The sequence below is a fragment of the Lonchura striata genome, chromosome 2 (assembly GCF_050655825.1).
Source record: "Lonchura striata isolate lonStrDom1 chromosome 2, ASM5065582v1, whole genome shotgun sequence".
Taxonomy (NCBI): Eukaryota; Metazoa; Chordata; class Aves; order Passeriformes; family Estrildidae; genus Lonchura; species Lonchura striata.
The window spans coordinates 44962009-44987377 of NC_140704.1; the positions used below are offsets into that span (position 1 = coordinate 44962009).

The window sequence follows — 25369 nt, forward strand, 5'->3', positions numbered from 1 at the left end:
TTCTTTTGCCATCTCTGATTAGGTGTGTATGAGAGTGATGCTTTCAACCATACATTGTTATGTTTGAGAGGACACGAGTGAACTAAATGCAGCTCTGTCATGAGCTCCATAATTATAGCCCCTCTCTAAAGCTCTGGGCTGGGGGGAATGCAGATCACAGCTCTTTTCAGCCCAGAGAAAGCCACATCTCCAACACTTGTTGATATCAGAAACTTACAAGCCACTTTAGGTACCAGTGCTGGGCAATGACACAAGACCACAAGTTCCTGAACAACCAACAATCCAGGGCCTTATACCAAAGCCTTGATCACATGGCCTTCCCAGCAACTGAGACATGTGCCCCTGACTAATGAGGGCGCATCTCAACACACACCATTCCATGCAGGACTGCTTCCCTCCAGCTCCCCTAGGGGTTAATGGCTACAGCAAAAAAAAAGCCATTTCACAGCTCTTCTCAAAGGGCTACATTGTAGTTTAAAAACTGGTACAATTATTCTGTCAAGTAATTTTTCTGCTTCTGATTCTTGTGTGTAAACATCAAGAACAAAATAAGAAAATAAAAATTTGTTGTTTAAAGGTTGCTCTGCATAATCAGTATATTACCATATACATGTGTCTGTGTTCTTGGGAACCTAGAAATGTTTATCTTAACAACAGGCTGTGGAATTTTAGGAAACTGAGCCAATTATCCGTGGCTTAGTGCCATTAAAGTCAAAGTCACACAAGCAAAGATTTTAAAACAGAGTGGTTTAGAATTCAAGGGCATTAACATGAAGATGGCAAGAGCAAAGTTGTAATACAGTCTTTACATATACACACAAAACCACCAACCTCAAACAAAAGAGAAAAAAAAGTCTCCTTATAGGGGAGAACTACACAAGAGCTTAAGCTAGGGCGTATAAATACAATTAAATACAAGCTCAGTTTTTGCTTCATTTGCAGTCTATATTACTTAGATACAGACTGAAGCTGAAATCCTGCATTGTGGCTTTCCCCAAAGAACCACAAAATCAGAAATTTGGGTTCACTCAGTGCAGATGGATCGAATGGTTCCAGACCATTTGGAAACTGACTTTGGAAAATAGTTGTGATAACCATTAGACAAGGCACTTTCTGAAGCTGTCCTTAGATAAATTCCTGCGTGCATGTACATGTTCTCCAAAATACACAACAGACAGTCCTGGACACTGAACCTCGCTTAGCAGATTCATGGCACAGGCAGAAGAAAGCACTGGACCAAACTGCCCCCTGACAGCTCCTGCTCGATTACAAATCTCTGAGACCAAAAACTACTGTAAGTGGACTAGACAAGCTGACCTGCTCTACCATCAGCCAATTCAGTTCCCCACTTATCAGCATGCCTTGTGACTTATTTGTATCTTAGCACCCAGTCAGAAAGCACTCAGAGTCTACCAATAGCTTCAGGCAAGCAACCCAGCCAGCTTTCCATGGGGAACACAGCTCTTACACAAAACTTTTTCCTATATGTTAAGGATTTCATTCCTTGTGTGCAAGACTGAAATTTCTCTGAAAGTAGAACTATTCACTACAGCATCAAAAACAACCTTTTCTTGGGCAATAAAAGAAATTGAACCAATTCAGTAAAATATTACAGAGACATACTAAATGTAAAAGTGCAGAGAACACCATGTAGGTTTACAAGGTTGGAAAGCTCAACATTTGAAGCACTTATTTATTCAGTTGAAAAATATTTTAAAAATCACTAATGTTGCCCATCTGCAGTTTAAGAGAAAGCCTCTCTCAAAACAAGTATTATGATGCCTAGAAATGTCTTCTTTCAAAATGTTTTTTCATGACCTAACTTGAAAAAGAAACATGCAGAGCAATGGCTCTATCAGCCTCAGAACCACAATTAGAATTCATTTCCCTTGACTCATACATATTCTAACACAAGGAAAGTTATCGTTCCCAATACTCAGTTTCTCAAAATAACTGCAATAAGACTAGAACATCATCTGGATTTTAAGCACCCATGGTTATATTTGAAGAGGATGATGCATTTTGAGATCATAGGAAAGTATCACTAAAGCCAGAATAATAGCCTGTCAATCTGAAAGACTCACATGTTTTGTTTGTGCACAAAGAAGTAAACTTCTGTCAAGGGAGCTGTGGAAGATTCAGATTTTAAGAGCAACAGGTAAAATGGAGAGCAAGGCCTACAAGTACAATCCTTAATATAAACACATGATTTCCTGAAAGGAACAGATCTCTCTACCTACTCTTAATTTCCCTGTGTAGGTTGCTCATTTGATATATAAACTCTTATTTGAGCTAAAAAAGTTGAAAAGAAGCAAATATTTGACAACTGAAGACAGTAACATTAAGAAGTGCTTGGAGACAGCACACCCTCAATTTCATTATTTAAGCCTTCATTAATTTTCAGTTCTCTGTCCAGTATGTTCTTACAGCAGACCTCAAAGCTTTATCATATCTCATTTACTGTCAAGAGAGAATATGAAGCTGTCTTTGCTATTGAAGAAGGTCTGGAGAGCAATTCCTTGCAACTAAATGCGGCAGAAGGAAAAAATTAACTTGTGTAGAAAGGACTCATATGATTAAAAGAGAGAAATTTTAGAAATATACTTTTATATTCTGTGTAGGCACTGACTTCCCTGAAATGAAAATTCAATCTACTTAACTTGTTTTACAGTTCATGAAGAAATGCTTTTGCTTTAAATTTAGTCATGCTTTAAGCATAAGCAAGGTGAAATGTTATAGTGCATATGCCTGGGGGTTTGGGCTTGAACATATTTTTCAGTAAGAAATGCTGAAATAACACTAAAAAGTATACCAAATAATGGCAAAGATCTCTGAGCTATCACTTGCCCCATGCAATAGGTTTCAGCCTTGTTTAACAAATCCTTGGTAATCCCTTTGGTCAGAAGAACATAGCAGTCAGTCCAGACAGTTCATGCAGCAGTTCAAGCATAACACAACACTGTATTCCAAAGTGAAAATTTTAGTATTTCCTATATCAGGATACATGGAATTAAATATTGTAGCTATTCCTAGTGCATAGTAGAGATGTGGCTACACTAGACCACCCTTACATCCCTTGCTGTTCTGGATCCAGATGCAGTTTTCAGATATGCACTGTTTATTCACCTGTACCAAATGCAGGATTCAGCAACACCCTCAATTTCCACCAAGAAACATTTTCTGTTCTTCAGTGAAACATTCTGCCATCACTTTGAAACATTCTCTTTACAATATTATATTTCTCTTTTATGCACTTTAATGTGTCTATAAGGTCCTATGACTCAGTTTTCACACACCTGTCCCTCACCATGGAAACAGAAAAGGAAGAAGAAACAGAACGTATAGACCTCATTTACATTATTGAATAAAAACACCCGATTTGTATTCATCATTAGGTTGGAATCTCCATGGCCAAAACAGGAAGCACAGATAAGTTTCCCGTGACTAAAGTCTAGCAGTAATTCCCCTGTAAATTTCCATCATCACCAAGACCAGCAACTGACAGGTCAAGGCCAAAATAAGCCACTGTCCTGCAATTTAGAAAGGCAGCCAGCTTTCAAGGAGCAGTCAGTCTAGCACAGCCCCTCTGGGATGAATGTGTTGGCAGAGACAAGTTGCACCAGAACCTTCCTTGACCTCTTTCTTTTTAACAGATTTCCAAGGTAGGTTTGCAGTTCCACCACTTGTGCCATTTCTTCAAAGCTGCTGCTCCGTGCAGACTCCACAGGCACTGACACTCAGAGCAGCTGCCTGCACCACCCCAGCCCGAAGTGTCTCTGTGCAACCCGAGAAAGGCACGCTGCCACCTTCTCAGCAGGGCGAGATGCTGCTGAAATGCTCTTCCCCAGCCTCGCTCTGGACACTGACTGCAGGAGAAACATGAATGTTTATTAATAAGCAGGAGGAAAAGGTCAGCAGCTTGACTTGGATCCACAACTTTCTAGGCTAAGATCACTTGCACAGTATGCCAGATGGGTCAGAGAAGAGACCGGTTCTGCCAGAACAGACCGTGAAACTCCAAGCAAACACCACATACACCCATATGGTCTCCCACAGAATCCTACTGCTAAATTAGTGTTCATAGTCATGTTGATACGGAATAGAAGGGTATTTTACAGCTCCTATTGATTTCTTTATAATTCATGCTAAATCTACAGTGAGGTAGGAAAGAACAGTGTGAAACAAGTCAAGACAGACAAAAGATCACTTAAGAACTGGCAGTACACTTTGGGTTTTTTGGTGGGTTTTGGTTTTTTTTTCCAAGTTCTCAAATAACTTTTGCATAATAGTGCCATTTCATAGATTTCCATCCTTCCTCAATCTTTATGTTGTGTTCAGACCTGAATGCAGTGAAGAACAAAACTGTTCATTTTAAAAGGGCCTTATATGGATATCAATTTATAATGCAATTACAAAACCACACAAACCTCAAACAGACAGCTAGAACAAAGACTACTATTTTCTTGCTGCTACAGTGCATTAGTGACTTACTGAAGGGTGTTTAAGTGCATGTTTTTGAATTATGACAGATTTTTTCCTCTTTCTCCTTGTACAAGTTTATTCTCATTCAATAAGAAGCTTGATTTTGCAGTCATGCATCACAACTATATCACTGAAGAGATATGAATCTATTCTGCTCAATTCTTTGAATTTATACATATATTTACAAGTCAGGTCAAAATAATGTAGAATGTGCATTAGTGCACAGTGGCAGTGTATACTCCTACAGATGAAAACAGGAAGGGAATTTGAGCATGCTCTACCCTTGGTCCAAACATGCGTGCAGGTAATACAGCTGCACAGTGCTGCCAGAACATTCACAGAGCAAAGTCAAAGGCAGCTAGAGAGAACACTGACCACATCATTTTTATGTTATTCAGCACAATCATCAGCCTCAGCAGAGACGCACATGCCAAAAAGTCTTAAAACCCGAATATTTAATGTTTTACCATAGTACAGTTTGTATTCATCACCAATTCCCTTTGCTGCAAGACAAGGGACACCACCACAGACACCAGGTTTTAACCATTATGGACTGTGCTCTTCAGACAAATTACAAACAGCTGCAAAAATAAAACTGAACTTCAGCTAAGCAAGTTTGCAAATAATCCAGAGTACATCACATGTTCTACCTGACAGTGGGCAGAAAATATCCAACTCATTAACACTGAAGTGCCTTATGCAAAACTTTGCTACAAACATCCTATACAGACAATATACACTATAGTGCACCACTGGATGAAGCTCCAAAAATTCCACACAACTGCACATATAGCACAAAAGTTGGCCATCACACAATACTGTAAGCAGGACCAATGCCTACCAGTCAAAACAGAGATGACATCCAGCATGAACCCATCCTGACTGGTCTGAGGAAACACAGACAAATATCTGTCTTCAAAGTTATTTTCCAGTAAGAAAGGCAGAAGTTTTTTCATATCAGATAAATGACACTACTCCAGTATAAAGAAATAGTATAATGGAACATATAAAACCTACTCCAAAATAGTAATAAGAAAGAAGCATGCTCTTCAGCATGCCTGCAGACCTTCTCTTGCATGGAGTGTTACTTTATGAACACTGTCAGCAGCAATTTCCACAGCCTACCTTATTTCATCTTTAGTGTCCTACAGCAGTGAAATACACATCACTGAAATGTGCCTGCTATGTGGCAGCATTCCCAGGTATGCCATTTAGAGAAGTCCCAAAGCACTCAGAATCCCATGTTAAATTCTCCACCCACAGATTGTCTTTGCAAAGATAAACATGAAAGAAAAATGCATTCACTCAGCCATGCACATGGAGACTGAAAGACTGGGGGTGACCTTTGATTATGGCACTAAAACAAAACACACATTAAAAGTAAGAAACTGGTGGAAGAGAGGAAAAGCACAGCAATTTACTAAGGTGAGTCCCACTAGCTATTCTGCCATCTGGAGAAAACAACACCTTTCAATGAATAAGCATGTAAACTGGTGGACCCTCTTGTGCTTTCTGCTATTTTTCTACCTCAGCAATCTTTTCACATAATAGTGCTATGAATAAAATAGGTCAAATTGAGCCTCTCAGGAGTTTTACTAAATTTTTAACATGAAAAAGCTGCTTGTAGTTGAGTATTATGGTCAGTTAAAGGTTCCACAATTTAAAACAATTTGCTTTTTCAGTGGCACTGTTGTCTGCATTAACTTTACTAACTACACAGTCAGGAAAAGTCTGTTATATTAGCAAATGCAGTGAACAGATTAATATAACTCTGACTTCATATAACCTGTCTTGGGTCAGAGCCTTTCCACTATGGCAGAGAGAAGAGCAGCACCTCTCAGATTCACTCTAGTTAGAAGGTGTCTGTTGAGATCTGGGCAGCCCTTGAAAATAATCACAGTGGAAATTGAAGTTTCCACTCCTGCAATTCTACCAATTTTGCCTCAGTAACATAGAGATTATTCCCAGCCAAACACAAACCTGGGAAATGTGCCTTTACTTTGCAAGTTACCAGGAAAGAATAATGCAGTCAAAACCAGAAAAAGATGGCTGGGAATGAAAGGTAACATTTTCCCCTCTCCCATTCCAATCCATTGGCAAGCAGCTCCCTTTCCCAGATCTCTTCCAGGGCTCTGTCCCTCAGTGACTTTAAGAGTCTCACCAGACTGCTAAAAATAGCTTCTCAACTACAAGACATGCACATTATCGGTGGAAAACATGTCTGCAAACTTAGTAACAGCTCCACAGCTCAGTCTGATTACAAGAGAGACTGAAAAGGCAGACTAAAGAATGGTTGCTGAGGTAGGGAAGCCTTTCCTGCATGCCCATCCGTGATGACCGCCACAGACAGAAGACATTTTTTTTCCCCCAGGTGACAGATATTTTACAGATAATCTCAAAAAGTTGAGGGTTTTGCATTATAAGCAATACTTACTGTAAAATCTAAATGTGTTAGAATCATAGTGATAATTTGAACTTAATGCACCTAAATATATACTGCTTTGCAATTCAGCAGTCTTCCATGATTGTTTCTGTGGAAGTCTTCAGAATGAAGATGTAATAACATATGTAACATTTTGTAAGGAAGTGGAAGGCTCTCCACATTCAAAGTTATTTTTCCTGCTATAAAACAGTAATTAAACAGACAGGGGATTAAAAAACTTGCCCAGGTCACATCTGTATGGATACCTGCATTGTGGGTTTTGCTGCTTCACTGCATGCTTCACTGCATACAGAAAAATGCACATAAAATTCTTTATTACCCAAAGTCCTGAACTACAGAATCAAAGTAGGCCAGTTAGTCTCCAAAAGGTATGCAAAGCATGTTTCCATCAAATCTTGAGAAGGAAGAATAATCTTAATGGCACTTTATGAAATGGAAAGAGTGCTCCAACACCAAAACTATGCTTGTTCATCTTACCATCTCTGTATTTGTGATTTTTTAAATTCAAAAGCAACTTCCCGTCTCTCAGAAAGACACAGAAAAAGCAAGACTTCGAAACTTCATACACAAAACTGACCTCCCTGTGAAGATCACAAACTTCTCCAACTTCTACCACTCAGCGCTACCACAGAAGAATACTGTGACTGATTTAAAAAGGATGAACAACATGGTTCTTGTGTCGTGACAGCAAAAACTCAGCAACCAACTGCTAAAAGACTTGGTCTGACTCTTATTCCTCCCCTTATTCTACATGATTCAAAGAAGTTATCTTTGTTCACTGAGAACTTAAGTCATGGAATATTCACCATCAGTTCAAAAAGTTTTTGAACATGAAGGTGTCCTACTTACTCTGGTTTTGTTAGGATGTTCGGGTATTCCAGCTGTTCACATGGAGGACAACACTCTTGCTTTCATAACATTATTTCCCAAACTAAATTCACTAGTTATGAAATTACAGATCTGTAAGTACAATTACATGCCATAAATGGTGATTGCATTAAGGACTGTAATTTTAGGAAGACTCAGAGTGATATTAACACCACCTACTCCAGATACATTTTTTTCTTGTACAGTTAAAATCCCCAGCTGCTTCCAAATCAACAGTACGATTTTATTCCAAATAAATTTCTGGTAAGAGCTGAAGTGATACTTGAAAACCTTTTTTTTTTTAAAGTAAAGATTTAAGAGTATGGGTGGCTTTTTTTTTCTAAGCCTGTTGGAGATTTTAACAAAGCACAACTTTCCATGGCTACTGTAAACACAGAGGGAATCCACCCTTGCATTTGTTTTTCCCATGACACTTCCATCAGAGGGCAAGTCACATCAGTTACACTGTGACCTTCCTACTGATGTTTTGTTAATGACCAGGCAAGAAACAAGGAATTTTCTGAACAGAGTTAAAAGTCTTTGTACTGTTGATGCAATAGCTATCATTTGAAGCTACAATACTGGGAGACATACAAATAAACTAGTTAGAAGACACAGAGAGAAAAAAAGAAAGGAAAAAGAGTAGAAATCCCAGCAACCTTGCATCTTTCAGAAGTCACTTCTCAGCAAGCAGAAGGACATCCTGACCAGAGTCACTACTTCACTTATTCCTAGTCAAAGTTATCAGGAGGAGCACCAAAATTTTACTGAAGACTCCACTGAAAGCTGAGCAAATGAAAAAAAGTGCCAAAAGGACAATTTTCCTTCATTTTCCCTGGTACAGTCAGGTGTAGTTGTGCAGTAACTGCTGCCATTATACTGCATTTCGTGAGAATAAAGAGTGGGGTTAAGGGAGGGAAGCAGACAAATTATCTGATCAGGAACAAATAAAAATAAGCTCAAGGTCTCTTATATCAATAAATGTCTACATTAGAGTTTCCACATGATATCTGAGCTGTCTATATTAAGCCTCTCAGGCCAGTCTTCCACTAAATTAAGCTCTTGAGTGGCTTAAAGTTCACATGATTTTTAGAGCCTATCTAGGCAGCTATTCTTTCTGCATCTCCTCTATTGGAAGTTTCTTTGTCAGCTACCTTTTTCACCTTCAGTTCCAGTTCTCTGATGAAACATTGTATGTGAGAAGTCACATGACATCAGGAAGCATATTTCATCTCTTCTAGAGAAAAAGGATTTCAGAATGAAGTGGGATCAAAGACAAAAAAATTATCACAGTTGATGAGAAAATAGTTTCAGTACTTAAAAATCTAACAACATGGAACCCAAAAGGTGAAATACGCTTCTATCACTTCTAATTATCAGGTTTTCCTAGTAATTCCTGTAACAGCCTCATGATGACTTGAAGGCAAACTGTACTGCTCTAAAAGGCCATACATCCTCAGTCTTTAACTTCATATTTGAATCATCCCAGTTAGGAAGGCTAGTAAATGTATTATGTATCAGTCCCTATACTTTCAGTTCTGTTTAAACATTTAAGTTATTCTATTTCCCTGCTAGTCTGTACAGACTGCAAGTTTTAGTATAGACCTACTATACTCAATTGACGTAAATTTAATCTCTGTTCAACTTTCCTTCCTAGTACAAAGCAAACCAGGAAGAAACATTTCTTTTGATTGCACTCCATTTCATAGCACATACATTGAACATTACATTTCATACATTTAACAGCAACAGCTGGGAATACATAAAGGCAGGTGTGGGAAGGAGTTTAGGGTTTGAGAAGAAGCAAGTCTGCTGAAAATATTTATTGTTTAACATGTTCCTTTAAAAAGGCTTTCTACAAACTGAAAATTGCTCAACACCCGTGCAAGGCAGCTATTCCTCTGTATTTTAGAGATAAACAAAAAACAGTGGGGACAAATCCTGAGCCACTCTGTGATGAATGCAAGCACCTTACTGGAAGTAGACTTAGCTTAAAAAAAAACAAATGCAGGTAAGTTAAGTAAATAGGGGGAAAAATTCATTGTATTCACTGTACCTGTATGTTTTTATCAGGAAGTGAAGTGTGAATTTACAAGAGGAAAAAAGTGAGCCATACATTAATGAACATGAAGAACCCATCTGATGCATTTCACTCAAGGACATTTCAGATTTTTTTTTTTAGTCTAGTCCCTAAGGACATGGGCTTCTACTAGAATTTAAGTGCAATTCTGCTGCCATATAATCCTACCTGAACCAGTGGGGGCAGAAGGGGAATTTAAAAGAACCAACAATAAGAGTATTTTTTCTCCCTGATATGAACTCCATCTCTGCCCAACTACAATTACATTCCTGTACTTTGCAACATCATGTCAGAATGCTAAAAGCTCTACAAAAACATCTTGTTTCCTTCCCTTTGCTTTCCTACAATAGTCTGAAAACAATTGTAGCACTGAGATTTTCAAGTGTGTTAAAGGTTTTAGGTATTTCAGGTAGTACACATCGAAAGTATTTTTATAAAGCTTTAAAATGCAAAGCTTTTCATTAAGAAATGTCAGCTTCCTTCAAGTCAGTCAATCACAGAGCAAGAAACAGCTATTATGGGCATTGTTCCAAAGCTCCCAAGGAGAGAAAGGCCCTTTAAACTACTTTGGAAGTTGAAATGGGTTTTGTAAGAAAGAACATGTAAAACATGATGTTAAACTTGATTAGAAGCAGTTGCAAGGTTTTTTACAAATCCACCAAGCATACTCGTTCTTTTCATGGAGTTCAGACACAGCCAGTTTGTGCAGTACCAAAAAGAACTAGCAAATTATAAAAAGGTGCTCCTTGTTTGATTATAGCAATGAAGATCAAGTTGGGTGGTGGGGGGATCTAAAGAGCTTTCCAGACATCCAGCCACCAGAATACAAGACTGTAACTCTCTAACAGCAATTGAATATTCCAGAGCCATTGGACTTAAAAAGAAATACTGTTCTTAAAAAAAGTTCTACAAAGAAAACAGTTAATATTGCTCATAATTCAATATGAATTGGTTTACTTTTTTTTCTGTTTTAAAGTTCCAATTTTGAATTTACATATAGATAAGAAAAGCAAACTCAAATCACATCCAGAAAATAAGCTTAATAAAATAACAACAACCAATAGTCCAAGTCCTCACATTTCAAAGGAACCACTCATGCGTAAGCTCCTTATATTGTAAGAATTTTCATTTTAACAGAATGAAGTCCAGGATATCAATTAGACATCACTAATGGCATGCTTCAATAAATGGACTAAGAGCTACCGAATTACCTATTAGCATATACAAACAGGAGTGCCAACAGAAATTGGTGACAAATTAATTGTCCTACAGATATAGGACAATGCAAGTACCTCAAATAACAGCAATTTCTTTGCAACTGAAAACCTGCAAAAGTGTGCGAGTAATTCCTCTGTCACCAATCTGCCTGTTTCCAACATAGCACATATTTAACAATAATACCACAACTTAAGCGACCTGACACCCAAAGCACTTTTATCTGTAACCTTAAAATATTAGCTCAGATTCCTTGTGGTTTATTATCAAAAAAATCTCATGGTGGTAAATAACATGCCAGTTTACTAACATTAGATGTGGAGGCAGGGAGGGAGGCAACGACAATAAAGTTATCCTTGACCCACTGAAGCAGAGTACACTGTCACTAACCTACTTTGGAACACCACAGCACAAGTCTGTGCTCCTGCCCCACCAGTCTAAAGCTGCATCTGAGAACACAAGAGCAGCTCAGCTCAGCAGTATTTGAGAAAGACGCCAGGCAGTGTTATGCAGTGCAATAGCCGAAAAACAGCATCCAACTAAACTGCTGAGTAAGGGAAAATGAAAAGTACTAAAGCAGCATTTGCCATGTTTCTTTATTTTGTCTGAGTTAATTTAAAGCATGGCCAGCAATGCTACTGCATACACACTACAGTCAAAGCTCAGCTCTAAGAGCAACAAACAGTATTGGGGGATTACAGCTGCATAACAGCCCTTGCTGTACCTGGTTTTCAACTCCTTTTGCTCCTGATCATCTGCATAGCATTCTTCCTTTCTTGTGTCTCCTTTTCCCCACCAGAATCTCACCATTTGGCCAGCAGACTTGCTCTAAGTGTTGCTTCTATTTGTGTTTCCTGCACATGAATAGTTCTCGATGCCGTAAGGTCATTTGAATGCAATTCTAACTTTGGCTCATGCACAAGTTTCCTCACCCTCTCTTGGCAGAACAGTAACACAAATTACCAAACTGAATCAAATAGGGTTAGCCTACTCCTCTTTTCAGTCTGCTGCTTTAAAATCTTGATCTTTTAAATGCATATTACAATATCTACATTCATAACCACATCCAAAATTTTTAATTTCAGAACAAAGCTGTATAGACAACCATACACAAAAATCCTCTGGACAGAACAGATGGGAGCAAATCTTTTCCTGCTAAACATCAGGAAAACACCGCAGAGTGTTTCCAGAGTCCTCACAAAACTAGTAAAATTTATCTACAGAGCAAAATAAAGCCATACTTTAAAACTGCATATATCTCAAAAGACTAAGGCTTTCTGGTGCATGTGTTGAAACACTCATGAGAGAACAGAGCTACAAGCTCATCTGGCAATCACACATGTACTCCAACAAATTAAACTCCTTTTTCCTGAAATTCCCCTTCAAGGTAAAGCCAGTCACAAACTCTGCCCATCTCAAAAATCATTTTTGGGTAGGGTCTGACCTGTCACCTCAACAGACTTCTAAGAATTTGGAGATATTTTATTATTCCCCAAGAAAACTGTGAGCAATTTGCTTTCTTAACTTCTCCTCCAAAACAAGCCACAACAATTCTTCTCAGCTAGCCTCCTATTCCCTCACATTAAGGACAAGTTTGGTATTGCAGCCATCTCTTCTCCAAGCACCATTTTTTTTTTTTTTTTTTGTGGACTGATACAACTGAAAACATAGTGCCAAAACAAGGATGTACAAACATTGTCTTCCGGGGGCAAGCCTGCACCAAGGATAAACTTTTGAATCTTTGTAGATATGAAATTAAACTCCCTTTGTGAAAAAAGTATTCCAAACCAGATGCTCCTTCAGACAGACATAAGAACAAATATCACAAGTTTAAGCATTTCTCATCTGATTTTGCTTATTAGAAGTCATGTCTAACTAAATAGATTTTTTAAAGTTTGGTTGGAATTAATCAAAAGACTCATGCTTACATCAATGGTTCTTACAGTGCTTCCTATTGCACCAAGCTTTTGACTCCTGGCAACTCTAATAAAAAATATCCTTTTAAAAGTCCCTTCTAACCCAAACCATTCTGATTCTATGATTATTCCTCAGTTCTAAATTGAGCATAACTGTATGACTTGATAACATCCAGCCTTTAAGATACATGAACTGTCAATTACTTGATCAGTGAAGTTGCAGGTATTCCCAGTACCTTTTTACACCACTGATTTCCCACATCACAACAGCCCTGACTCCAAGTTTTAACATACTAAAGTGCAGAACTCTTCCAAGCATCAGGCTATGATCACAGCAGACTGAAACCACCATACGGTGAATGGTTGATTTGATGAGGTGATTTACATTTGCAAATATAATTCTATTCCCATGTGCATTTCTATACTTCATCATAAACATGAACTGAAACACCTGCAGTAGAAGAAATTACATTTGAGCCTGACAGTGAAACAAGATTTAAAGTAAAAACAAAAGATTTTCAAACATAATAATTTTCTCCTTTCTTCCAAATATTGCAAAAAAGGAAAAAAGAAAGGAAAGAAGCACAGCAGTAGACCTTCAGCCATCAAAGACAACAGAGAACAAACTTTTACAGCAATATGCAAATACAGCACTTTCAGTGGTCAAGGAAAAGAATAAAATGCTCTTTTAAAGGCTGAAGTTGCAGAGAAAACTCTTTCTTTCCAGCAACATGCAGAACTAAGAGATTTCCTGTTCATACCCTTTCTGTACAAGTTGTGATGTCAAGAGATGTTTCCGCAAAACCACACAAGGTAATAAAGTATATTGTGAAAATCTTTTTTTTTTCATTATTTTTTAAGTTACAAAACAGTTTTTCTGATAACTAAAAAATTTTCAACCAACACTTTTCTTTTAGGCTTCCCAGAGTCCATTTAATTACCATCTGTCTTGCCCACGCATCTTCAGCAGCAGGAACATTTGCTGACACTATAATCAAGAATGAACTGGCAGTAGAATAATTTATCCTGTCAGACTGTGCCACTGTTAAATATCAAGGGAGATAAATTAGAATTTAACTGTAATTGACTGGCAACTAAATCTTGTAGATATAGACAGATAAAGGCTATTTACACACAGATTTTTTTGAGGTCACCTTGCTGACACAATAGAACCTTGAAAGCCTCAAGACATTAGACAGGTGTCTCCTGCCTACCTATAAAATATTGTGTCAACTTGGTAGCACCAGTTCAGCACTGCATGACCTATACCATCCATCTACTCACACTGCACACCCTCAAGACCGTCTGCTTTGTGACAGTAAAGCAAAGTTATTTCAAGTATCTGCTTGATAAATCTGCTGTCTGGCACATTTATTCTTTGATAGTCCATTTTCTATGGGAAAAAAACACCTCAAGCAAAAATAAATCCACCTTTATAATAGGCCTACATGCGAAGCACAAAAAAATTCTTTATTTCCTTTACCTACAATGTATTGCAATTCAATGTTTCCAGATTATTTTATTAGATCACAATATAACTTTCACTACCATCTTAGCTTGGTGGTAAGAAGTGAAAAGATCATTGTCTTTAAAATCAAGAGAGACTGGATGAAGGAGTCACTTGTCTATGTTAATAACTAGTGTTGTTTTACTGATGCAAAGTAATAAAGTTTGTCCTTTGTAGTAACTGGTATTGGGTCCGGCGAGTGTTAAGATCCGAATCAAAACAATGAACCAAGAAAGTTTACAGAGAAAACTGTAGATCATTTTTCTGGGGAAGGATATCCCCTACACTGCCCTTTTATACCCACACAAGCAACTATGTGCTCAGTCTGAAATCCTCCCTCTGCAGCTCCTCTGAAAACACTGTATGTAGGCAGGAAAAATTATTACTCAGAACTAGAACATTTGGAATGTCTCAGCTTTTCAGATACCCAGATATAGTCAGTAAAGAGCAGATGATTACCTGAACAAGTGGGCAGAGCTGTAGACTATCTTAATATTAAAAGTATAAAATAATTTATATGGCTACTATAAGAAAGCTGTAAACCAAATACAAAGTTCAGAATTTATATAAAAACATTTAAGCTAAGTACAGATGAAGTTCAGAATTAATTTAGACATATTTAAGACCTTGCAAAAATAGGCTTGAGGAACACAGGAACTCTCCACTTTCTTCCTCATCTAATGCACATTTGTGGTCTAGTATCAAAGTAAGTTAAAAGAAACTTAACCTCAGAAATAAAACTTAAACAAAAGCAGCATTTTCCCCAAATATTCCTTTTCTCTCCTGGCAGCCCTGCACCCCAAAAAAACAAAAACCAAAGCAACCACCATCCTCATTCCCCTCTACCAAACACACAACTGAGAAAAACACAGAAGTCTTTTACCAATCTGCACCATATAGAGAGAAAAAAATTCCTGTGGGCAGAAGTAGAAAGCAAAAGATTCTTCCCTGCCTCAGTTTGTGCAGTAATCCTACGGCACTACCCAACTCGCCTCCGTCAGCGAGTTACACAAAGATGTTAACCAGCTGAATTCACCTGTTCCAGATAACCAGAAGAGAAAGTTTTACTGAGGATTAAAACAAACCAAAGACACACTGAAGTCTGTCTCTGTTCTCCTTCTCTACACATAGCGTGCTCCCACATACCCACACTACACAAGACACTTGTGTGTCTCCATGGGATGTGTCAAGTAAACAAGGGGTTTCCAGTTTGAATCAACCACTGTGGGTCATTCTTCTTAAAGATGGAAAGAACAGGTTCTTCCTTACTTCAGAGTGTGCAGGTTTTCTTCCTTTGAATTACATTAAACAATTCTTACCTAGGTTTTACAACACATACTAGCACAAACAAAGCACGAAGTTCATGTTTAAAAGGAAACTTCCCATTCAGTATTAGCATGAAAGGGCAGAGGATAAGACAAGCAGTGATGCTTACATGGGATATCTGAATGAAAATTGCTGTTGGGGAAAAGAGGAATTATTAGAGTTCAGTCTGTCATTTGACAGACTTTCACAGGAGCCCATGCCAGGCACCTGGAGGGACTGGCTGAGGAGCAGACATCAGAGCCAGGTACAGCCAGCCTGTGGTAAGAGGCAGCAGCTGCAGAGGGCTGCATCAAACATTCTGTACATCTGCCCCTACCCGCGTGGGAGCCTCGTTCTCCAGATGGCAAACAGGTATCAAAGACTGTGTGGCTTTTTTCTGAAATCAGTTAAAGAAAGGCAGACAGCACAAACTGAATAGATTGTCAGCTGGTTTGGAAAAAGAATTGGCTTGATGTCATCCTGATTATGCTAAAAGGCCCCAAGACAGTATCAGCAGCTTCCCTGTAGAAAAGCAGACAGCATACATATGCTGTCCCTCCCTCAGGCCCAAATTCCCTCTGTCTCCAAACCCATTATTAAATACTGGCTGTAACTATTAAAACCAAAATATTTCAGAATAGACCTTACACTAAAAGCAAAGATAAGGATTAAATAATTACATTTTCACCCACAATTCTACAAAAAAAAATACATATGCTTTAGGGGGTAGATAACTTAGGTGAGAACTCAGCTGCTACTTTTATCTTGACACTAGACAATACCAACAAACTCCTGTATGCCTCTAAGCAGCCTAACCTTTGTTCAGCCTGCATCTGCCAATCCAAAACACTAAACTGATCTCTTCATTTTTCAAATGTTACCGCTTAACCATCAGCATTGTTAAGACTAAGTTTGTGTAGCAGTAAAATCAACCAAAGGTTCAATTCTGCCCTCAATAACAGTCTAGTAAATCCAGTTAGTATAGCTGTGACACTTGGATTTACACAACAGTAGTAGTGCAGTGGAGTAGAATATAGAACTGAAAGTTACCAGCTAAAAGACAAATTACACTATGATGGCTTAACTTTAAATATTTTACTTAGTTGGGAACTGTAAACACAAAGTCTCCACGAAGAAAAGAATCCTTATCAGCAAGACAAGCTAAGCTAAATTACTTATACTCCAACAACCCCTTCTAACCACACATATCCACAGAACATTTAACCTCTCCATTTGGCAGCCCAGTGTTGTACTTGGATATGGCACCATTTAATTATTAACTGGATTGCTACAACAGAATAGGACAGTTAACTTACTGCTGTTTAATGAGCATGCTCTTGTTAGTTGTGAATACATTCACTGTACTCATTAAATCAGGAGGCATTGGAGTTCTGAATACATCATTAAAAGGATCCAGGAATGCTGCTGATTTGTTCAGCATGACTACATGCTCTGCTTGACAGTTGGAAAATGAGCAAGAAATGCAAGCCCCTTCCTGTTAGGCCTGCAGATCTAATTTTAAACTAGGACAAGGGAGAGAAAGTGGGAGATCTGCCTCTTCAGAACTTCACTCATTTTAGAACACAAATTTCTCTTCCTACTGCTGACTTGAAGCAGAAGCATGCTCAGTACTGTAAGATAGCAATAAAAAGGAAATGTCAAACTTGCACAAGGGAGGGCTATTTAAAAAATAAATTACTATGTAAACAAACAAATCCTGAGTCCATTTTCAATACATCCAAGGAGCATGCATTAATCTATCAGCCTATCAATTAGCAAAATGAACCTTCATGAAACAAATACACACATACCCCTAACATGGTAGTTCCCACACTATTTACAATATACTGATTAAAGCTGAAAAAGGAGTGAAACTGACTAGTAGGCTCCTTTATATTCTCACAGAGGAGACTTAGAACATATGTTCAGTGAGAGGATGAATTTTGCTCCATCTACCCACAAAGATACACACCCACATGAGAACCTATATGTGTAAAGCAATCTAGAGTTACAGAGAAATTAAAATATAACTGTCAACTCTTCAGCTCAAACCCATTGCATGGAAGCATTTTCTACCAAAAGAGGTATGTGAACCAACATCACTGATGGCATCACTGGAGTTGCAGGGTATCCTGAAAGTTAAGATTTAACAAGCACAACTGCTTCCTCTAAGCACATCCTTGGAAGAGGAAAATGCATTTCTGCAATGTGTTGGTAACAAATCTTTCTCCTCTCCTCCCAGCACATGAACAGAGAAGTGAACAGGCTACTAAAGTTCAGAACCAGGGGAAGAGGAGGGAGCTGACTCAAGCTTAATACTCTCAGTGCACGGCTGTGCAAGAATCAACCACTTTAATCCAAGCAATTATTTTTCAGTTATAAAGTAGTTGATACAGTAAGAAGCTATATAAATACCCAATTCTAGTCAAACAAGGGCTGCCTGCTATGAAGGCAAGCTTAATACCACAAGCATATTTAGCTCAGCCTCCTCCCATCATGCAGATGTGATAGTTCACCTCTTACCTGAGAAAAACATGTTCTAGCCAGTCATATTAGCACAATAGGACTTTGCTTGGTCCAGGCCTCAAAATAAGCCTCTGGAGCTCAAGATCGCAATTTTGCCACTTTTACCAACAAAATAATCTCCAGGAAAAAATCCTTCTGATTAAGCAGTCAGGCTTAATGCAACATGCTATGACTAAGCCTCTTAAATTTTCTCTGGGTCCCACACTGTAATCTCAGTAACACAGGAGAAACTGGTCTTTTCATAGGAGCTATGTGACTGTGTGAACTGTTACAATCTTACTCAAATAGCAAGTGATTACGCACTGCTATCAAATTGAGTTATCCAGACACAAGTTTCAGCACACAGTCCTGCTTACTTGGGGTACAACCACAGAGCAGTACTCTCAAATGACCAAGTATAAGCTGCAGAACAGCATTCACATCAACCACCACAGACTTCTAGGGTCACATCTCATTGCTCCCCACGGTGCAGTACACGGATGCACTTAGCGCTTTTAGATAATGTTGTGGAAACAGCCTGAAGAATTACATGGCTCTCCAGTGGTTTAAAATAGCACCCTTACTAGAAGGTAAAAAAATTAACAGTTTGGGGATAGGAAAATCAAAACGAGAAATCACATTCAGACTAGATCTAGAGACATATCCCTTATCAGCAATATACACCTACAAGTGCATCAGAGCATTTTGATTAAAATCCCAGCTCACTGACTTAAGAACAAAGGAAAACCAAAAAACTTAAGGTCATCCACACTATTTCCTTGGTGTCAGATAAAACAATGCAGAGAATGAATACTCAGATATTCTGATCAATGGTATGGTCTTTTCTTCTAACATCCAGCAAGAAACATGCACAGAGAAAATGCATGCAAAAGAACCTCAATAGGAACTGCATGTAAGATTGCTAATTTGGGTCCTTTTCTCTTTAATCATGCTAAAAGCTATGTATGAGAGAGCTGCCTTGTAGAATTCAGAAGCTGAGAGATGGACACATAAAAATCCATAAATAATAAGTTTCTCAAGTGCTATATTTTCTTCCTTTTGTGCTCATCACAGGACAACTCATGCATCATCTCAGCTGCTTTAACTCAAAAAAACACCACATACCTTGCTGACAGAAAGGAAAGGATGATCTAAAGGGAATTGTTTAAACCTTTGTTGTTCTGCTTAGCAACAACACACTTCCATGGCTAAAAAACTGGTAAGACATGAGATACAGAGACATACTTGTTACCTATTATAAATAGTTTGCATTCTTCAGCTCCTTATGTACTTTTGGTCTGCCATTAAGCCAGACTTGTATCTTCTTGGCAGATACCTCCCTTTTGCATTTTGTGCAACACAGAGCATATCAGAACTCCACAGAGTACCTTTTAATTTATACTTTGAAGGTATTTAAACTGGTTAAGTGACTTCCAGAGAGAAAATAAATTACACGTTCAAAACAAGGCAAACACATACTCTTACAACAACAAAAAAATGAAAAAAACATGCTTTTCTTCCTGCTATATGCTGTATCACCATAACATAATAAGCAGTACTTCTGTTCAAAGACTGTAATCTCATTATTAATACCTCTTTGCTCTGTGTATATTACATCTTCTCTCGTGTCTATCACCATCATTCAAAATCGTCGCAGGTACAGCTTTGCACTATATACATACCCAAAAAGTAATTCAGCAGGGATTCTGTCTAAATAGCAGTGGCAAGGAAAATAGAAAACAAATATTTAATGGCAAAACAAATGCACTTCCAGACTTGAGTTCTGGCTAGACCTTCAAGTCCTTCTTTTCAAGGAAAATACTTGTATTTGCTCTCATATTAACACTTTTTTTTCTTGTTTCAAATACTTCAAACTGGTTTTTAATACATTCAAGTTAACAAATATCTTGTCCAGTTACACAGGGAGGAAAAAAATTTAAAAATCTGTTTGATGAATGGGAAAAAAATTTGTCAGAATTTCTTTTTCCATGTATTCTACTTCACCATATGTGGGGGCTGGAACAGAGCCTAAGAACATCTGCCATGGACTTTAAAACCCCTAATAATAGCACAGCTGGTGTCCTCAGCCTAATGATCTCAGCAGAGACTCATGTGGCCACTCCTGACTCTGGCCCCCAATCCAGGCAAAGCACAGAGATCCTCAAGAGTTGGACATGTTCATTCATTCTTAATTCAATTAGCATTTCACTAAAGAACCAACATAGAAAGCAAGTTGAAATCCTTACATTTTGAGCAGCTCAACAGCCACTGTTTCCATAGTATTTCCCCACACTCATTTAACTCCAGTTTAGCAGTATTCAATAAAATGAAGCTCCTCAACAAAATAACTGCCAATCTCAGGGATCCAATGTTAGAAGCCTTTAATGCTTAACTGCATTTAACTGTACTACAGAGGTGGTTTTTGCCTTTTTTTCATCCACTAAACTCATTGACTATCTTCATTCCTGTCCACTTAGTTTACTTACAAATGAATGTTTCCACTAGCTTGCTTTCAAAGGTGTTCAAAAGTGCTGGTTTATCACCAAGAAAACCCATATTTCAAAGAAGGAAAAAAAGAACACAGAAGAGCACAGAACTCAGAATATGAAACATGAAACATATGTTTAAGGTCACACAGAATCAGCATTGGGCTCTAATAGGTATTTATCAGACAGATGTCTTAGGAAATGTCTATGATTTTCCAAGCCCAAAGGATGCAACTCTGTGAAGGTGGGAACAAAGAAAGCAGTATTTCGGTGGGAGTGAGATTTCTGAGACTTTCATTCCCTTCAGTCCACACTCTGCCCCTCTTACTCTTTCATCTTTAAAAATAATGTAGGTAGGCTCCAGCAGTCAATGGGCATGAGTTCAGTTTAACATGAAGTGTGCAGGTGGACCTGTGAAAGGCTCATTTAGTCACTGGCAAGGCATGAAGAGGTGCCTACTTTAGCAAATTGCTGTATTGACAGTAACAACAGATAGAATACTGACACCTAAATTCCAAGAACAATCCATTTAATGAGACAACTCTAAAATGCCAATGTGACACTAATATCCTCACCAGAAAATGTTTTCCTTCCTGTTACTCATGAAGGAGAGAGGGGAGAAAAATCCCAAAAGCAGAGAAAGGTGACACTTTGTAAATTCCCACACTGTCCAACAATATTTGCCCTCTTAAAAGAAGAGACATTTAGCAGATAATCGTTCCTAATTTCACTGACCAATAAAGGAAGGAGAAAATACAGATCAAGTTATATATTCATTTCATATAAAAGCACCAAAGTCTGAGAAAGGACAAAACACTAGATTAGCACAACTACAGTAATCAATTTGGCTGTGACAAACATACTTAAGAGTCATGCATCAGTTATCTGCTTTACTCCTACTACCCTCTGTCTGATCTGTAACTCCTCTTAGAGCTGTAAGATAAAAAAGCATTCTAGGTGGCATTTTTAAATCAAGACCATAATTGAGCCACTAAACTACACATATGCTCTTATTTCTGACTTGACTATGAAAAAAAGTGTATTTTAAGGAACTAGGTGAATTGTCCCACCTTTTCAAACAAAGGCTAAACATCAGCAAAAACTACATCAATGGAGAAAAAAAACCTGCAGCAGAAGAATATCTATAGAAAGAAAAGATACAGCCTCAAACATCAGTTTGACCATAAATTCTTAATTCCAACAACTATACAACACAAATATCAACAGAAGGCTGTATTTATGTTGTTATGCTGTAGACTTCTGACTGTAAATAAGAAAAACCTGCTTCAATTTTACCCTATACTCCAACTGGGGAGCTCATTGTGCAATGGCAGCAACAGCTGTATCACAAGTGTTGACTGTGGTCATAGCAAATATCTGGGGCTGGCACTAGTAATGAATTACATTGCTTTTTAAAAATAAATTTGACATCAGACACATTAAATAAGTCTACTGTTGCTGTGCTGTGGCTTGTGATACAGTAGCCATATATAAGACGCATGATGTCCTTCAACTTGGCAGAAAGGGCCACTGTTCACAAAAAAAAGGCATAATCTCTCAGATGCACAAACAATTTGCAGAACTAACAAAGTTCTCCTGTGTAAGCCAGCCCGTAACTGCTGACTTGGAGCAGGCGCATACCTACTGCTCTCTCCAGATTTTACTTCCTTATTTGACACAAGCCAAATTTTTTTTTCCCCTTTATTTCTGGTGCTACATGCTGCAGCTCCGAGTCTGTTGTGACGGAAAGCAGATAGAGACAAGGAGTCCTTCTAAGTGGGTTAATACTTCCACACTTCAAAGAGACTGACCTCAGTTATCTGCACTATTTCAGCCGATACAATTACATCTATATAAAGTTTCCAGGTGCTTGCTTGGCCTTTCTTTACTCACAAGATAAGGCTACTGATCAGGAAAAGGCCTGCACACTTTCTAGCCCATCTGCATGCTATGTCCTTCCTCTCAGCAATTTGTAATTTTCCCAGAAAAGCTTTCTCTTCCTGTATATTTCAACATGTGCCTTAATTAAGCAGCTGTCCTGACAGAACCTGTATTTTTCTATTCAGGAAGCTACAGTATGGGGTGCAAGACAAATAAGTCTGTCACAGGACAAAGACAGAAACAATGCAAATATTGTATGACTGCAAAGTGCAGTCATTGGTAGACACAGCTACCACAACCTGCAATAATTCCTGCCTAGCCTGATTCCCATCTCTCTAGAAGTATGTCTGACACAGTCTGCACACAGTCTGCCCAAAATAAAGAGTGGATAGTGGAGCTGTTCTAACATGATAAACTCATCACAAAGTTCACAAATAACATCAGGTTGCAGTGCAGTTATGAAGACTAGAGACCTTCTAAGCCACAACTCAATTTGGTAAATGAGACAGACCCCTACTTTAAACAGCCTTATTATTCAGAATTACGGTTTGATTCACACCAGCTATCATTTTATATAAAGAGGTGACAGGCTACACTGAAAGTGACTTGGCTAAACTTAGCTCAATGAGTAATAAGCCCTTGAAGCACACACCATGCAATAATTACCTATATCACTATGTCTGAATCTCGTGTCAGTTGCTATCCCCATCTTCAATTAGTATCCAAAAAAAAAAAAGTTAACAGAAGTGGACAGCACACTCACATTACTGAAACTTTGTACTGACTTGAACATAGTCTGCATACAAGAAGCAAGACCTGTATAAAAGACCCAAGGCAGCATCACTATACTCAGCTGAATTTACCAGCACTGAGCTGAGACAGGTTAAGAAACTAAATCTGCCCTCCTGTTTAAAACACCTCCCATCAAACTACCCCATTTGCAAACCCACCCTTCCAGGTACAAATTTTAACTAGTATGAAGACAGTGTTGCCTAGAAATACATTTGCTCCTTTCCTACCTTCTTCCCATTTAAGCTGAATTTGCCTTACCACGAAGTATTATACCCCAGGGCACAATAAAAAAGTGTAAGCATCAGTGCTTAACTATTAGAAAAGCCTTTTGGAAGTGCAAAAGACAGTTATTTCATGCTCTCATTTGCTTTGTGGTCATTTGGAAGTATGCAACTACAAAAGCTCCAAATAGAGTAAAACAAACATACACTGGGCACAGCTCACGTCAGCAGAGGTCTCTTAACCTGAAGGTCATATTGTCAACACTACAAATGTGGAAGCAGCTGCTGACATTTTGACTTGCTCCCTAAAATGCAGCATGCAAGATCTGGGAGACTGTAATTCAGAGACACATTTGAGGTGTCAAAGATTCCAGACTCTGGCAAGGATTAAAGACTCTCTGTCAAGGATTCCACCCTTTTACCTCCACAAATGAGATACTGTATGCACTGCCTATACTCAGCCTGGTTGCCCTACTGCATCCAGTAAGAGTGATTTGGGCTTTTATGTTTTGTTTTTAATTAAAAAGCAAGAAACCCAGAGGTTAATGTAGGCTTCCAAGCAAAATACTGGCCAATTTGGACCAAACATCATGTTTGGTTACATACTGTAATAGAACCTTCAAAATTCTACTCCCCCTCTCTCAAAACACACCCACCCACCCAATCACTGTATTCCTTTCTCCTTCTCCACATTTTTCACTTCAGGCAGCATAAGAGGGATCTTCACACAAAAAGAAGGAAGCAACAATCTGTTTAACCCTTGTGACTCAAGTCTGGGCTTGGCATTACAGAGTGCAAGTGGCAAACTATGCTGAATCTACACTCACTTTGTTGTCTTCTGCAATTATTTCCCAAAGAGCAAAGATAACCCTCAAGACACAAAAAGCAAGGAAGCAATCAATCAGCTCCTTTAAAACCAATAATTCACGTCTTCATGACCTGGACTTTACTCAAGGAATCATTGTTAAGTTACAGGGCCATATTCTGTTTCTCATAATTGATAGGCATTTACATCTGTAAATATCCCAGTTTCCAACTTCTATTAAAGTCTATTCTCCAAAATATTATTTAATCCACTTCTTCAGAAATGCTTTTTTTAGGTCAGTTTCAGTAGGGACTTCATGTAGATTCTGCTAGAAAGGCAATACAGTTAGGTAGCACAACTTCTTTTGGCCATCAAAACAACTTCTTGGTATCTTTTGTGAAAAGGCATTTAGAAAAGAAATTTATAAAATAGTTATTTGGGTTTGGGGTTTCTTTTAAGAGCTAAATCTTAAACAAGAACTTATATGCATATTATGAGTTCCATTTAACCTTGTTTGCTCATGCTCAAAGTCTGCTACTTCCAAGAACTTTACAAACCATTAACAGATATCCTGAAGAAAAAGGAGAAAAAATAAATGGATTGCCAATTTTTCTGTCAGAGCTCTCTTAAATGAGGAGATGTAGAAAACTCCGTAACACTTGACATACAAAACAAAGCCAGAGAAAAAGTATGGGTTAAAAAAAAAAAAATAGGGAGAAAAAGTAGATCAACCAAAATGTAAGAATTTATGCAAGATGCTTGCAAATGTCTTCAGCACCCTTAAATAAAAATCAATGCCATAACATTCTGAGATCGCAAACTCCTTTCACTTCTCTGGTGGTAATGGACTACAGCGTTAAACAA

General features: G+C 38.2%; 1 protein-coding gene across 2 annotated transcripts in view; it reads right to left on the reverse strand.

Moving 5' to 3' along the window:
* TRAK1 (trafficking kinesin protein 1) overlaps positions 1 to 25369 on the reverse strand; it is a 115616-nt gene that overhangs the window by 89768 nt on the left and 479 nt on the right. Inside the window, exon 1 of one of the 2 annotated variants that reach the window (XM_085569608.1) lies at positions 11812 to 12428. The exons of the other annotated variant lie outside the window; for it this stretch is intronic. Coding sequence (XP_085425734.1) covers positions 11812 to 11897 — 86 coding nt within the window. The 5' untranslated portion in view covers positions 11898 to 12428. Of the gene's footprint in view, positions 1 to 11811; positions 12429 to 25369 lie in introns of those variants that run through there. 2 annotated transcript variants of the gene reach the window in all.